This window comes from Metarhizium acridum (assembly GCF_019434415.1).
Source record: "Metarhizium acridum strain ARSEF 324 chromosome Unknown scaffold_356, whole genome shotgun sequence".
Taxonomy (NCBI): Eukaryota; Fungi; Ascomycota; class Sordariomycetes; order Hypocreales; family Clavicipitaceae; genus Metarhizium; species Metarhizium acridum.
The window spans coordinates 633,137-648,765 of record NW_027094030.1 but is presented as its reverse complement, the minus strand read 5'-3'; the positions used below and the strand labels follow the sequence as shown (position 1 = coordinate 648,765).

General features: G+C 43.0%; 3 protein-coding genes across 3 annotated transcripts; all 3 read left to right on the top strand.

Annotated features, from left to right (window-relative positions):
* Positions 1-1,766: 1,766 nt before the first annotated feature.
* Positions 1,767-4,379, top strand: J3458_015573 (uncharacterized protein). The gene is made up of 2 exons (XM_007817155.2): positions 1,767-2,368; positions 2,424-4,379. Exon 2 carries the CDS (start codon positions 2,595-2,597, stop codon positions 3,693-3,695), a length of 1,101 nt encoding a protein of 366 aa, XP_007815346.2. The 5' UTR covers positions 1,767-2,368; positions 2,424-2,594; the 3' UTR covers positions 3,696-4,379.
* A 3,471-nt stretch (positions 4,380-7,850) lies between these two features.
* Positions 7,851-9,171, top strand: J3458_015572 (uncharacterized protein; the record flags this gene model as incomplete). Its single annotated transcript, XM_007817154.2, has 4 exons — positions 7,851-8,129; positions 8,181-8,366; positions 8,416-8,925; positions 8,977-9,171. The coding sequence occupies exons 1-4, from the start codon at positions 7,860-7,862 to the stop codon at positions 9,169-9,171; spliced, it is 1,161 nt and encodes a 386-aa protein (XP_007815345.2). The 5' UTR covers positions 7,851-7,859.
* Positions 9,172-9,574: 403 nt separating this feature from the next.
* Positions 9,575-10,612, top strand: J3458_015571 (uncharacterized protein). The gene has a single exon (XM_007817153.2). It carries the CDS (start codon positions 9,747-9,749, stop codon positions 10,392-10,394), a length of 648 nt encoding a protein of 215 aa, XP_007815344.2. The 5' UTR covers positions 9,575-9,746; the 3' UTR covers positions 10,395-10,612.
* The last annotated feature ends 5,017 nt before the right edge of the window (positions 10,613-15,629 follow it).

Sequence of the window (15,629 nt, the reverse complement as noted above, 5' to 3'; positions counted from 1 at the left end):
TAAATTAAGAGATTAAATAAATAAACGTAAAGATAACCTTTTTATATAATTATATAAATGAAATAATTTACGTTAAACTTTTAAATAGCTTTAAGAAATCTAATAAGATCTAATAGTTAAAGAAGGTATTATATAGCTTAAAATAAGCCCTTAAAGTATAGTTTAAAACACTCTTTATTAAATTAATCTCTTATAGGTTTAAATAATTTAAATATAATAAGGTTATATTTATTAAGAATAATATTATTATTAATATTTACGTAAATAACCTATTATTCTTTAGCTTAAATAAGAAAGCTATTATAAAAGTAAAGGGTAAGTTATTAAATAAGTTTAAGATAATTAATTTAAGTATAATAACGTTCTTTTTAAGTATAATTATAATAAGGGATTATAAGAAGAGAACTCTCTTATTATTGTAATAATTATATCTAAAAAGATTACTTAAGTAATTAAAAATAAATAATATAAAGCCCTAATTAGAGCATTAATAAGAAAACTACATTTTCATTTTTTCAAAAAGCTTAAATAATTAATAATAAATCTAATAAAATACTTAGATTATAATAATAAATACATAAAATAGCTAATATTATAACCAATCAGCTTATTTAAAAAAGTGGGTCCTTCCAGCTTATTATAAGCTTAAAAACTAGATTATGTAATTTTTTTAAAACACACTACACTACACTACACTATAAAAACTACAAAATGTAGTTTTTGAAGTTTTAAGCTTATAATAGTATATAAGGACCCACTTTTTCTGATATTAGCTTATAATATAGAACTTATACTAGTTATCCGTAAAATTTATAATCTTATAAGTACTTTATTAGATTTAATATAATTTTTTATATTCGAAACTACAAAAACTACAAAACTACAAAACTACACTACTTCTAATGCTCTGGCCCTAATATACGCTTATAAACGTCTTTAAAGTATTAGAACCCTATAAAGAGAGTAAGAAATATAATAAGAATAATAAGTAGCTTTTTTAATATATTCTTAAAACGCTAATATTCGTAATAATTAACACTTATATTAATTTAACCTACCTAATAGTAAAGCTTAATAGATTTATAATAAACCTATTAATAAAACACTTATTTATAGTAAAGTAAGTATTATATTACATTAAATATACACTTAATTTACTATTATAATTTAATAATAATAATAATTAATAAATTATAGGTTACTTTAACGTTAAGTAAATATAAGATAAAAGTAACTTAAGATTTATAAACTATTATATCTTTCTATCAATTAATACTATTATTAGCTAAAAGAGTAAGAAATAAAGTATAATAGCTACGTTAAGTATTAAATCCAAGTATATTAAACTCTTTAATATAAGATTAAAAGCTATATATTTAAAAGGCTTAATAAAGAAGATATATAAAGAGTAAATACTATTATAATTATTTATTAATAATAATAGTATTATAATAATCTCTAATAATATTAAATTTTATAAATAAACTAAGTATATTTAAATCTAATATTATAAGATATAAGAGCTTATATAAGAAGATATAATAAAGGTTAATTAAACTCTTAAAGAGAAAAACCTAGTGGATTTAAGAATAAAGGTATTATTATAGCTAAAGTTAAAGAAGTAAGCTAAGTTTATTAACTTAAGGTAAAAGAAAGAGAAGAAGAAAACTATTACTTAAAAGAATAATACTAGTAAAGAATATTACGTTAATAGTTATTAATTACTACTCTTTTTCTTATAAGGTTTTAATAAGGGTAACGGGATATATATACTAGCTTTTAGCAAATAAGCCTTTATAATTATATTAAGAAGGGGTATTTAATTTTCATAACTAATTACAATTACTTTAACTAGATTAGTAGATAGGGTGTATATTAAGGCTCGTACCGCCCACAATATGTACCGGTGTAACTTGTACTTTACATCCCACATAATGGGACAATACATACAGTTGCAACAAAAAATGCGAGGGCGTTTGTTTTGCCGGGAAAATTGAGTGACTTTAGCTGGAATTATTTCTGTGTTCATAGCGAAACTTGTGGAATCGCCAATAATTTGTCTCAACAAGGTGTCTTCTTCATGACCGACCGGGCATTACTCCCTATAACAAAGATTAATTAATGCCTTTCTAAGCGGCACCCGATCCCGCCATACCCGTCTTTTCCGTCGACCCTCGGCACCGCTGCGAATCGGCGGCATGGACTAATCGGAATCGGCCTATTGGCATTACCGTCTGACATGGTGGCTGATGGCTAACGGAGAGCATTCGTAGCGGGTGGAATATCTTTCAGCACCGTCCATGTTGTTTTGTCCAAAATGAGTGTCGGATGTTTAATTGTCTAGCCTTCTCACACGATTGTCATGACTGTAGGTTATAACCGCGCCGGTTCACGGTCCCCGGGGAAATGACTACCTATTACAGATGTTGATAGCCTTCGTTCACTCTTCCGGCGACCTACATATGCACACATAACACGATCATCTGGTCAGCCGGACGTGGCTTCGGCTCTGACCCCGCCGCTATTACAAATGTCCAGCCACCCGCGCCAACTACTTGACAATCGCCATTGTCCAGTCCAAGAAGCGGTCTATTATGCCACGCGCGTTCTTAAGAAGCCTTCAAGCAATGGCATGTCCGGCAAGAACCTATCCCCTCCGACAACCGCCAAACCACAAGCCTCCCATCCCCAGGTGGCAATTGATTTGGGGCGAGAATATCAGTCGCGTCTTCACAGCGTATATTGGCATCCAGCCCCTCGGCGCTCCAAAGGCAGCGGTAGACAAGGCAGTGAAAGACATACAAAGCTGGTTAGATGAGTCGAGCGCCTTCAAGCCCCAGGCCTTTGAGAGCTTTGGAGTTATAAACGGAGACGACACCCAAGATGCCAAAGTGTGGGCATGCTATTGGGACAACGAAGCCCGCGGAAAGGAGGGCTTACACCGACTCAACTTGCCATCCATTTACTCAACCTTGCCCTCAAGTGAGCGGTCGGCCATTGGACTTTGGAGCGAGAGCTTCTCGACTTCGGTTTCCCGATTAGAAACCAATTACACCGGTCTTGACTACCTGCCGGGCATAGCGAAGCTCCCAGGCACTACTACAGAGCAACATGACTTGACAGCATACTGGGGCGCAGCACGAGACCGCATTCCCGACTCCGCCCACGATCTCTTTGAGGACGAAGATGCGGTTGATACCAAGCCCGAATTAGCTCAGGATCCCACTGGAAAACGCTTACTTGGCACCAACTACAACAACATGGTCCACATTCGCTCTGGACAATACTGGGAAACCTGCGGCCCGGAAGAAACCGCCTCGTACGAAAATAATCTCGAGCCAACGTTGAACAATGGGCTCCAGTATCTCTGGGACAACCGCGACGTCAGCGGAGCCATGGGATTACGCTACCTCCGCAACACGGACGGATCAGACAAGGTGCTGAAAGAGACGTGTGCCGCGGGCTTCTTTTGTAATTTGCGAAATCTAGAGGAGTGGGCGAAAAGCCATCCCTCGCATCTGGCCATCTACACTGGTGCTATTAGACATGCGAAAAAGTTTGGAGACGAGCGCAAGTTTAGAACCTGGCACGAGGTATCGGTTCTCAAGAAAGGCGAGGCCAGTTTTGAGTATGTGAATTGTTTGCCTGTCACGGGTGTCATTCCCTTTTTGGGTCTACAGGAAGCTCCCTTGTAAACGAAATGGTACGAGTTGAAACACCATGTGCAATCTTAAACTTGTCATAAAACACGGTGTCTGAATTAAGCAACTTATTCCCTATACGCGATGACGCGTGAAGGGCGTCAACGGTGATTGCAGCAACATTAAATTCTGCATACCCCGAGACTTGGAGCAGACGAATCTTATTAATCCCGACTGGGTCTGCGCCTCCTCACTTCCAGTAACGATCTCCTAATTTCTTCATACCACCCGTCTCATCTCTCGTTACCAATAAACTGCGGTCGGGCTTACCAGCCAACACAAACGACCCTGAAAAAAGCACTCATAATGAAACTCATAAGGCTGTCCACCGAAGTTCTCTCCATTATCGCCGGTTCTTCATCTCGCCGAAGATCGAGACCAGCGCGCGATCCGCCAGGGTCTTCATCGTCTTACTATCACTTGCCGTCTGTCTTGGTCGACCCCCCGTATGAAATTCTTCAAGCAATGTTTGGGCAAGCTCGTACTGAGGGATATGTATCGTTGAAATACTGCAATTATCCAGTTTTAAGATAGTTGGCGAATGGTTGTCACTAATTTAAGGCTGTGGCGGCCTGCTAGTTGGGGATCTTTACGTACCAATGTCATGTAGTAATCGTAATAAGCCATGTGCTGTTTGAGCCGGCCCTAGGAGTATATTCGCCAACGACTCTGCAGGCCATAAAGCAGGTCCGCCACGGATAGTCGTGGTTTGGTAAAAAGTAACGTGAGTGTACTACTCAAGGCTGGATACCCAGGGGCCAGTGACACCTGCAATCCCCATAAACACCACTATCTCGGCCATGAGTCCAATAGTGTGCTTCATGGGATTCACCACGGCATTTTGCGTTGGAGCAGCATTCGGGACACAATAAAAAATCGCCGTCATAGCAAACTGTGCATTGTATCACGTCTCCCATAGGCAATCGGCGAGCGCAGACGTCACAGGCACGCTTCCATTGCCGCCCATGAGCTTCTTGCGTCTATTGGGTCTTCGAGGCCAGCAAGCTCAATATGCCGCCTTAGAAAGACTCGATTAGTCCTGCGTCGATACATAGTAGTTGCCTAACTACGTCGACGTGCCCATTTCTGGCAGCAGCGAAGATGGGTGTTGTACCGACGTGGTCGGCTATGCGATGGTCTGCCCCGCGAGCTAGGAATTGTTCAACTATCTTGGGCTTTCCTTGTCTTTCAGCAATGAATAGCACCGTTCGACCAGCGTAATCCCGAGTATTGATTGATCCAGCTCTGGCTACACCCGCTTCAAGGTGCAATACAACTAGTGGAGTTGACGCGCCGTGACGCATTGCACTAAATAAGGTTTGCATGCTGGCTCCATGATTCGTTGTCGTCTGGATGAGGAGGCATGCAGCAGCTATTTTGCCACGACAAATTGCAAGTTGGAGGGGAGTTTGTCCATTAGCCGTTGTAACAGATGGGTCGGCGCCATGGTCTAGCAATACTTTCAAAACGTCAACGTACCCATATCTTGCTGCTTCATGTAGCAGGGTCTCGCTATCGTTACTTTGATTGTGCATATTTGCGCCATGCTCTAGCAGCATATTTGTAATTTTGGAATTGCCTGTCCTCACTGCCGCGTTCAAAAGCGTTTGCAAGCCTATTACCGCGGAAGGATCCGCGCCTTTATCTAATAATAGTTGCACATATTCGATGCTTTGACTGTCAATAACTTCTTTCAAGCAGATATTAAGACGTTCCAGGTCGAGGGAGGCGCCAAAATCATTGAACAGATGGCTCAATATGTCAAAATGTTTGATTGTGGCACGCTGCCAGGACCAACATTGTCCATTCTCCAGCGTCGAACGGCTCCTCGCCGCGACTTTCAGCGATAAAGTCCAAGACTTGCATATGCCGACAAGAAACAGCAATAAGGGCTAGCTCAAAAACTCCCACAGAGACGCCACTCTGGGCCGCTCTGCGAAGAATATCGAGTCGTCCCTCGCGTGAAGCCCTGTGTATGATACCCTGACGTGGTTTATTCTTTGCATTTAGTCTGAATAAGCGAGGGATGGCAATTTGGCTAAATGGGCGATTCGTCTGACCAAGGTGGAACAAGTCGACCTCGGACACGAGGTCATCGGCAATGATGCATAGGATTTCGTTCGGAAAAACCCTGCTGATATCCATGGTTCTGCCGCAGGAGTAGAAATGCAGATTAAACTGCGGGCGATGTCGATTTAAAGGTTAGCAGGCGTCTAAGGCTAACTGAAGACTTGGCATGAATAAAAGATACAAAGAATTTGCAGAGTCTGAGTTGTGTGAGTGTATCGGACCTTGCAGTGGGCTGAGAAGGCAAGTTGGTGGCCCCCTCGAACGCACCCCGAGCAATTCACACGAACGCCTCAGCGAATATCAAGACAATAAGCATTTTGAATCATGGCCTTGAACCCGTTTGATGTCAACTGGTTGCCTGAGTCGCACAGACGACGTTAGCCGGGTGACGACACTTGATCCGTTCGTAAATGTGAACAGCTTCTGAAAGTACAAACGGTCGTCTGGTTGGGTTGGCGCTCAACTTGGCGAGTGCCAACCTGAATGTTTTCCACGGAGAAGACAAAAAGGCTTTAGCCAAACCATAACATGGCGTGCCTAAAATATCCACGTACTCCAGTCACTGACTCCTTTTCATTCTACTGGGTATTTTGAACAGTTCTGTGACATGGACGATATAAAGGGGGCAGAAATGTGAAGCCCTAGGAAGCTTCGGTGCTCACGGGATTGTATTTGAGATTGGCATGTTACAACCCGTGGTAGTTGTTGCTGCGATTGGCTTTCTAGGGGCCTGTGGTGACGGCGACTCACGTGGACGTACGCGTGTTGGTGAGAACTGCACTTGACATCGCCCTGACCACGGCTCAGAAAATCGGGCCTGTTCCATTGCCGAACCAGACATGCCTCTAGGCTCTCATCCTCGGCCCCGTGTTCTCCGCAAAAGCCTTAAGCGAGGTTATACAAGCTCTCTATTCAACTTTATATATATATAGCTTGAAATAAGCTGCAATATCCGTACCAAAAGTTCCGACTCGCCAGCAGAGATCTGACTGAGGAGGGAAGGCAATGAAAAAGGGGTAAGTCTGGAAGAAAGTCACGATGGCCTGTACTTGTCCAGAGTCAGAAACTTCAGCGCTACTACCCCTTGTTCTTTCTCATTGAGGCTGATTTGCACTCCTCACCACGACACCGAGGCTTCCCGAAGAGTAGAAGTGACATTACTCTCTACGTCCTGGATCGCTCAGAGACCATACTCAACGAGCCTACCGGCACCTAACCTCAGTCCGCCCCTTGGCTATTCTCTGAATTTAAGCAGCCCATCTAGCTAACATCAGAGAACTAGGCATAAAGTCTCTTAGAGCAGCTATGGAACAGACATATTTTCACGAATCCCTTCTCCGAAACGTCGTCCAAGCAATCCATCACGAAAGTGCTGAGCCGTACGTCTCTAAAAAGCCAAGAACTAAATGTCAACAAGTGGAAGAAACTGACATCACTCTTCTGTCTTTTTCCGGATTCAGCGGGTCCTTAATGAGGTCAATATTTTCACGTCTACGTCAGACTCAAGTATAGCTACAAATTTTAGGAGTCAGTCTTCGGCGGTCTAGAGTGCCAAAGTATCTACCATGAATGACCAAACTAGTGATACCATTTCCAAGCCACGTCGTGGTAGGATACCAGACGCAGAAGGAGCTGAACTAGTGAACATGCCCAAATTGGAAGGCACAATTCCTTCCATCACGCCGCAAAAGCGCCAAGGGTACGCCAAAGGTAACCATGTTCTGCAAGCTTACTTCAGCTGTTGCAAGCATTTTCCTTCCAGCACTGCTCCTAGAGTATGCAAAGAGCAGTTGAGGTATAGAGAAAACTTGGTAGGTCGAGTGTAACCCACCCCGCTCGGGTTGATGTACAAATAGGAAGGCCGATAACGCAGCATCTGCCACGTTGTATTTTTAGTACAAGGTGACTCTTATCGTTGTGGGAAACGGAGATTGCGTTGTGATAGAAATCAAGAGCGCCCTCTCCTTTATGTAATAGTCACCGGATTGATAACTGCGCCAAGCTGCTACTAGAAAGAGTCCAACTCCATCATCGGTCTACTTGGAATACACTATACCATAACTGACTTCAAAAAATAGGGTCTTTGCAATGCGAGGCTTTATACTATTCAGTCTGCTTTCCGTGGTGACGACGGGCTCCAGTGTCGGGCGAGATAACTTGGCACCATTATTCAAATCGAAAACCAGTGTTCCCGATAGCTACATTATCAAGCTCAAGGACGGCATTTCCTCAACCAGCTTTGAAAGCACCCTAGCGCCCTTCACCGACAACAGCCACCACGTCTACGAAGCTGCGTTCAAAGGCTTCTCGGCAACCCTCGATACCGCGGCAATTCGCCATCTAAGACGCCATCCTGACGTACGTTTATCCGAGTCATAAAATGAAGACGCCGCTACCTAACACCTGCAGGTCGAGCTCATTGAACAAGATGCTATTTTCACCATAAACGGTTTCGTAGAACAGAAGACCGCTCCCTGGAATCTAGCCCGCATCTCACGCCGCAAGCGAGGTTCAACATCGTACGTATACGACGATAGCGCCGGCGAAGGAACATGCTCATACATCATTGACACTGGCATCGACGCCTCACACCCCGTAAGCCCCCCCCTCTTTCAATATCGCACCGTTATGCCGAGTCCCGCAGCAATTCGGCGGCCGCGCCCAAAACATCAAGACGTTCGTCAACCAAACCACCGACGGCAACGGCCACGGCACTCACCTCGCCGGCATCGTAGGTAGCGTCATCTACGGCGTGGCAAAGAAGACGAAACTCTACGGCGTCAAGTGTCTCGACGACCAAGGCTCAGGCACGATATCCAATGTCATCGCCGCAATGGACTTTGTTGCCAAAGACGCCAAGACGCGCAAATGCCCCAAGGGGGCAATGGCCAATATGAGCTTGGGAGGTGGTTACTCTGCGGCGGTGAACAAAGCTGCCGCTTCTCTTGTTGCCTCTGGCGTGTTTGTCTCGGTGGCAGGGGGTGGTTCGAATACAGACGCCAAGAACACGTCGCCTGCGTCTGAGCCAACTGTTTGTACGGTGGGTGCTAGCACAGAGAAGGACGAGCGTGCTACTTATTCCAACTATGGGGCTGTTGTTGATATTTTTGCGCCGGGCGGGAGTATCTTGTCCACGTGGCTGAACGGCACGACGGTAGGTTGCTTATTTGTTGTCTGTTGTCGTTGACTAATGCGAGGGATGCAGAATACCATCTCGGGATCGTCCATGTCGGCTGCACATATTACCGGGCTGGGGGCTTATATTGCTGCGCTGGAGGGTTCCCCTGGTGGAGAGAAATTGTGCAAGAGATTGCAGGAACTGGCTACCAAAGGTGTGTTGACGAATGTGCCACCGGGGACACCGAATCTTTTGGCTTTTAACGGCAACCCCTCTGGATAGGTGCGGCATTTGATGGCATGCAGTTGTTGATCAACAGCGGGGGTGTTGGGTGTAGTTGATGCTCGGTGCCATGTCGTTTGGAAATCACCAAAATATCGCAGATATATGAGCTTGTGAAATTCGAGGTGCAGACATTGGTTTATGTTTTCAGTTTGTCCAGCCTACACCGCGTGTGTGTAGTTGTATGCAGCCGGAACCCCAGCTACACTTGTCCCGTTTGACAGTCCATCTCGCGAGGAATCGAGTGTTTCCAAGTTGAACGCTGCGGATCGCTTGTCAAGGTTGGAACCTTGATCCCACCTGGTCGACTGCTCCATAATATGCGGCTAGATGGAGCTCAAGGGTGGTTGACAAGACATGGGTGATGGCGCGAGCTCAATGACGCCTTCTTGGTTGAGATGACGGTGAGCCAGGCATTTATCAATCTCCAAGCTGCCCCTCATTCCCAAACGTCACTTCCTTCCTCACCTCGGCACCACCTCACCCGTCCCGTCCCAACAAAACACCCGTCCAAAACCCCCAGCGCCTCAATACGCTCTAATCTCATCTACCCGCACATTTCTACATCAACCGCCATGGCCGTCCCCCCCAAATTCGCGGGCCACAAGCTCGAATTCGCGCCCTCCGCATCGACCTCGTCCGCTCCCCATTCCAAGCACACGTTTGAGCTGTACGTCGACTACTGCTGCCCCTTCTCGGCCAAGCTCTTCCGCACATTCAGCAAAGAAGTCATCCCCGCCATCCGCGACAACAAGTCCTGGGCCTCCAACCTCACCCTCATCTTCCGCCAGCAAGTCCAGCCATGGCACCCCTCGTCGACGCTGACGCACGAAGCGGGGCTCGCGGTGCTTCGGCTCGCCCCCGACAAGTTCTGGGAATTCAGCAGCCAGCTGTTCGAGGAGCAAAAGGACTTTTTCGACGTCAACGTGGTCAACGAGACGAGAAACGCCACGTATAAGCGGTTGGCAAAGATTGCTGGCAAGGTCGGCGTCGACGAGGCCCAGGTCTACCAGCTGCTCGAGGTTGGAGACAAGCCCGGCGAAAATGGGTCGCTGAATAGCGGGAACCAGGTCACCAACGACCTGAAGGTTGTCACCAAGATGAACAGATTGGTTGGGGTCCATGTCACCCCGACGGTGGTGTTTGACGGGGTCGTGCAGGATACGAGCTCCGGGTGGACTTTGGATCAGTGGAAAGAGTGGCTGTCTAAGAACGTTGTTTGAGCGGGATATAAGTATGTTGTCTGGTGTCATAATTCAAGCCTTATGAAAAGATTGAGATGCAACTTTTAATCGAATTTGTATACTCTCTTTCCATCTGTGAACTGATTGAACCAGGCAGACAAATATCTTGTTGATTGGATGTGTAAGCATGCTACTTGCTCATGTGCGTGGATTTCACGGATGTGGCATCCGCCAGGAATTGAAGCCCTTGTCCTTGGTATCGCGGATATGTTACGTGAAAAGGCTGTACATGTAGTTTCCTTCCGTTCACCAAAGCCAAAAGTGCCCCGTAAAACAGCGAATCATTTTGGCCAAACGGGCCATTGCTCGAAACGTCCAATGACGAACTCGGGAAGGTACTCGTTATACCTGCCGAGTGAGATCACAATTAGTGTAAAAGCTTTTAAGTCTCATTTTGACGACTTTGCAGTAGCTTTCATCGTAAACACCGAGGCCATGACGGCCAAATATAGCCTTCTCAAAGTGCTGGACTTGCAGTGCTGGAACAATTGATCAAAACTGGCTTCATGTCCACAGCCAGCGGGAGGCCAAGTTTAGAGCCGCCGAGACTTTGACCCTCTGTAGCGTTAGCAACGCACATGCATAGTGAGTCAAGTCACCAACAAGTGCCTGAACCATTTGACCCTTTCTTGTGCGGCTTGGCGCCTTGCAGACACCGCCCAATGGCCTCAGATTGGGCGTGATGTGTCCTCACCCTTCAACATGCATACCAGGCAGAGACACCATGGCTACTTTGGTGTGACTGAAAACCTTGTCATTTAATTCTCCAGCAGTAACAGACTGCTCGATGAGAGTTACAAAGCCAGACTAGTGCAAGAATCTAACACTGAGATGGGCCGTCATGTCACGGCACTCGCTGGCATTTCTTTCTCGATAACAGGTCGATTTGGTGGACTTGTTTCATCGCAAACCAGTTTATTAACGTAAAGCATCTAACTAAAACCTTTTTTCTCCCTTGGCCATGATACCCTAGATTGCGTCCAACGAGCAATTCAATAAGTCGTCTGCCAATGCTCCACAGGATTTATCCATCCGATGTAGCCCTTGCGGCTCTCAATACCATCATCTCATCGAAACTGTTGGGAAATCTCATTACCACATCACCATTCTGTGAACAACATTCAGCTTGCCCCTTTCGTCCTTTCTGCCACTTGCTCACGCCACTCATTGGCTTGCACTGTTAATGGCCAGTCGTACCTTAAACACTGTGTCTCTGCAATCCGTACTGATAAAAAAAATCCTAGGGAAAAAGGGCGAGATCGGCTAGTCCACGCTGTTTGAGCCTAACGTACTGTTACGAACGTCACTGCACGAGACGCGGGAAGCTGGGCCGCACTGGCAAGGGTAGGCACAGCTGCTGACTAACAAGGACATTAAGTCACGTGATGGCTCATTGGATCATGTAGATGATCCAACGAGACGGGATCATTAGGATTATTAGGCGATCCAAATGATCCGGGTCTACAATAGAGAGATAGACGGGTACTTAAGGAGGAGGTATTCCTATAGTTAGATAGTCTAGATCTCTATTAATTAATCTAAGCAATAGTTTTACTATTAAGAGTTATACTCTTAATGGCCTTATTGTGATACTGCTTAAAAGCTACTCTATAGCATTTAACCTGACTTACTTCCTAAGAAACAGACCTACTATGCCTTAGAACCTAAGCCACCGTTACATTTTAATTAATCCTGTTTAGTAAGTTACCTTAAAACTTTAAGTAGTAACGACTTCTAAGATGTTTACTTTAAGCGGAAAGACTACTAACCCCAGGGAGATAATAAAGTACCTTTATGATAAGATTACCAAGCTCGAGAAGCAGAATCGATAGCTTCTTAACCGACAGAATAATCTCTACGAAAAACTTAAGGCACGAGAAGAGGAACTTGCAGCAGTTTAAAATCTCACACCTGTATCCTCTATTAATAATAATAACATGCTAAAATTCCCTAAGCCTAAATTATACGATGGTTATAAGGGTAATATGAGGAACTTTCTTACACAAGCCTAAGCTTACCTACGAGTTAACGAAAAAATCTATACGACACCTAAGTTATAGATTCTTTGCATTAGTAACCTCTTAATTAGGAAAGTAATGGAATAGTGGGAGCTAACCCTCCGTGCACATCTTAAGCACGGCGCTAAAGCTAGAGTAGAAGTTATCTACATCTTCTCTAATTACGAAACCTTTAAAGAACGACTTCTCGCTACATTTAAAAACCCTAATAAGTATAAAGAAGCTACACGATAGCTTACTCGACTTAAGCAGACCGAATTTGCAGCTTATTACGCTAGGGAGTTTAAACGCATTATAGTAAAACTCAACTAGAATACTAAACCTAAAATGGAAGTCTTCTATTAAGGACTTAAAGAAGAAGTAAAGGATAACATTTATTGAGAAGATCATCCTGAGCTATTTAACGACTTCGTTGAAATGGTTATTAAGGCAGACAACCGTTTATACGAGCAACGTTACGAAAAAAGTTATAGGAAATTCGGATTATATGTTAGGTTTAATAAACCTAATAGTAGTAAGCTACGCTAAATATCGACAGTATACGGGTACCACGCTAGACTTATGGAACTTAACGCCGCGAATAAGGAAAAGGGGAAGACTTATTACAATTATGGTAAGACTAGATACTTTGCGAATAAATGCAGAGCCCCAAAGAAGCTATAAAAGCTAATTCCTAAAGGCAGAAAGCTTTATACTGTAAACCGAGAAAACTTACCCACGCGAAATCTTAGTGTGGCAAGCAATAAAGGAAGCCCCACGTTAGCAAATAATATTAGTTCGGATAAAGATTAGGAATTCAAAACCCAACTAGTACCCGATAACTTTTAGGAATACTAGACACCCTCACTAAAAAGTGAACCTTTACTGGAACGAATCCAAGAAGAAGAGAATTATTTAACTGAGAAAGACGAACCTGAAATTGAACACAGACTCCTTAATTAGACCTTCTATTATAATAACAATTGCTATACGCACCTTAGTAGTAAGCAAGGTAGCGGATAGTTTCCACGAGAATAAAAGGGAAGGAGAATAACCCTCACAATACAACTAAAATTACGACGAACCGATTTAAAGATATTAAACGGAAAGTTATACTATGCTAAGGATAACGCATATACTACCCAAGCTATAACCCCATAATGTAAGGAGAAAGGGAACTGTGTAACTACAAGCAACTCGCTTAGCCCGAGTTCGATTAACACAAATAGTAGATTAAGCGATCACCAAGGAAGCTCTAATAATACGTTGGAAGACAACCGCCGATAATAGCGCCTAGAATAACGCGCTAGAGAACAACATGAGGATAGGATTAATAAATCGGGAAACGATAGCTGTTATCGTAATTAAGACTAATTCCTTAACGGAGATCTAACAGGTCTCTATATACTATAAATATTAGCAGCACAGCACACCTTATAATCGACATAACTATAATGGGACGAAAGATCCAGGTAATAATTAATAGCGGAGTATAAGGAAATTTTATCTCGCCGAATCTCGTTAACAGATTATAATTGCCTTAAACACCCAAAGACAAGCCCTACTAACTTACGACTATGGAAGGAACTACGGTAAAGTATAGCTACGGAGTAGTTAATATGGAGATCGCGTAGCTTCTTATCGATATATAAGGCACGAAACACTAAGTTACACTAGATATTATAGTGATCTTAAAACACGATGTTATATTAGGGATACCCTAGTTGCGAGCGAGCAATCCACGAGTTAATTGGAGAACCGGCTAACTTTAATGGGATTTACTAGGATGCGGTTATAAAGCAGAGAGCGGCCTACGAAGGGCACCTTATTTGGACTACGATAGGCCTCTAGGAATATATGTAATCGCTAGAGAGCTAAAAGCTGAGATAACGGAGATTCCTAAGGAATGCTTAAAGTACAGCAAGCTGTTTAGCGAAGAGCTAGAAATAGGACTACCGGAGCATTCACGCTAGGACCACGAGATCAGACTCTAGCTTAGTACTAAACTAACGTTTAATAAGATTTATTCTTAGAACCCTAAGCAAGATAAGGCGCTTAAGGAGTATTTGGAGGACATGTTATAGAAGGGATATATAAGACTATTAGAGTTTCTAGTAGAATACCTAATCCTATGGGTACTAAAGAAGAACGGGAAACTACAACCATGCATTAATTACTAACACTTGAATAAGATTACAATTAAGAATTAATACCCGTTACCGCTTATAACGGAAATTAGAGATAAAGTTAAAAAAGCTAAATGGTTTACTACACTTAACTTAAAAGGAGCCTATAACCTTATACGAATAAAAGAAGGCTACGAGTGGATAATAGCATTTTAAACTAGCAGAGAACACTACGAATATTTAGTGATGCCTTTTGGGCTTACTAACGCACTAGTAACCTTTTAAAGAATAATCGATATAATCTTACGGAAATAACTAGGAGTGTTTGTGGTTGTATACCTCAACGATATCCTCATTTATTTAGATACCCTTAAGGAACATAAACGACATGTATATAAGGTACTATAAACTCTACAGGATAATAAACTCTTAGTTGAAGCCTTAAAATGCTAGTTCCACCAGAACACTATACACTTTCTAGGGTACGTACTCATATACAGAGAAATACAAATAAGCCCGGATAAGATTAAAACTATTAAGGAATAGCCTACACTAAAGAATCTAAAAGAAGTTAAAGGATTTATAGTATTCGTGAACTTCTACCGTAAGTTCTTAAGCGAATATAGAGACATTTCACGACCTCTTATAAACCTAATAAAGAAAGAAGTTGGCTTTTAATGGAACGAACTAAAAGCCACGGCATTCTAGAAGATAAAAGATTTAGTTACGTTAAAACCTGTATTAAAAGCACCTAATTAGGACAAACCTTATGAGCTTGAAACGAACGCCTTAGACTTTGCACTAGGCGGATAGCTTAGACAACGAGATAATTAAGGAAGATTGCACCTAGTTGCATTCTTCTTAAAGAAACTCCACGAACCCGAACTCAATTATAGGATCCACGATAAAGAACTCATAGCTATTATTAAGTGCTTTAAAGAATAGAGACACTATCTCATAGAAGCAAAGCATTAAATTAAGGTCTATACTAACTACAAGAATCTCACATTATTCTTAACTATAAAGGATCTGAATAAACGATAGATTAGATGGTATGAAACCCTTACGGATTATAACTTTAAAATTATATA

Coding starts and splice junctions, on each gene's coding strand:
- J3458_015573 (XM_007817155.2), top strand. CDS start 2,595: ATGCCACGCGCGTTCTTAAGAAGCCTTCAAGCAATGGCATGTCCGGCA.
- J3458_015571 (XM_007817153.2), top strand. CDS start 9,747: ATGGCCGTCCCCCCCAAATTCGCGGGCCACAAGCTCGAATTCGCGCCC.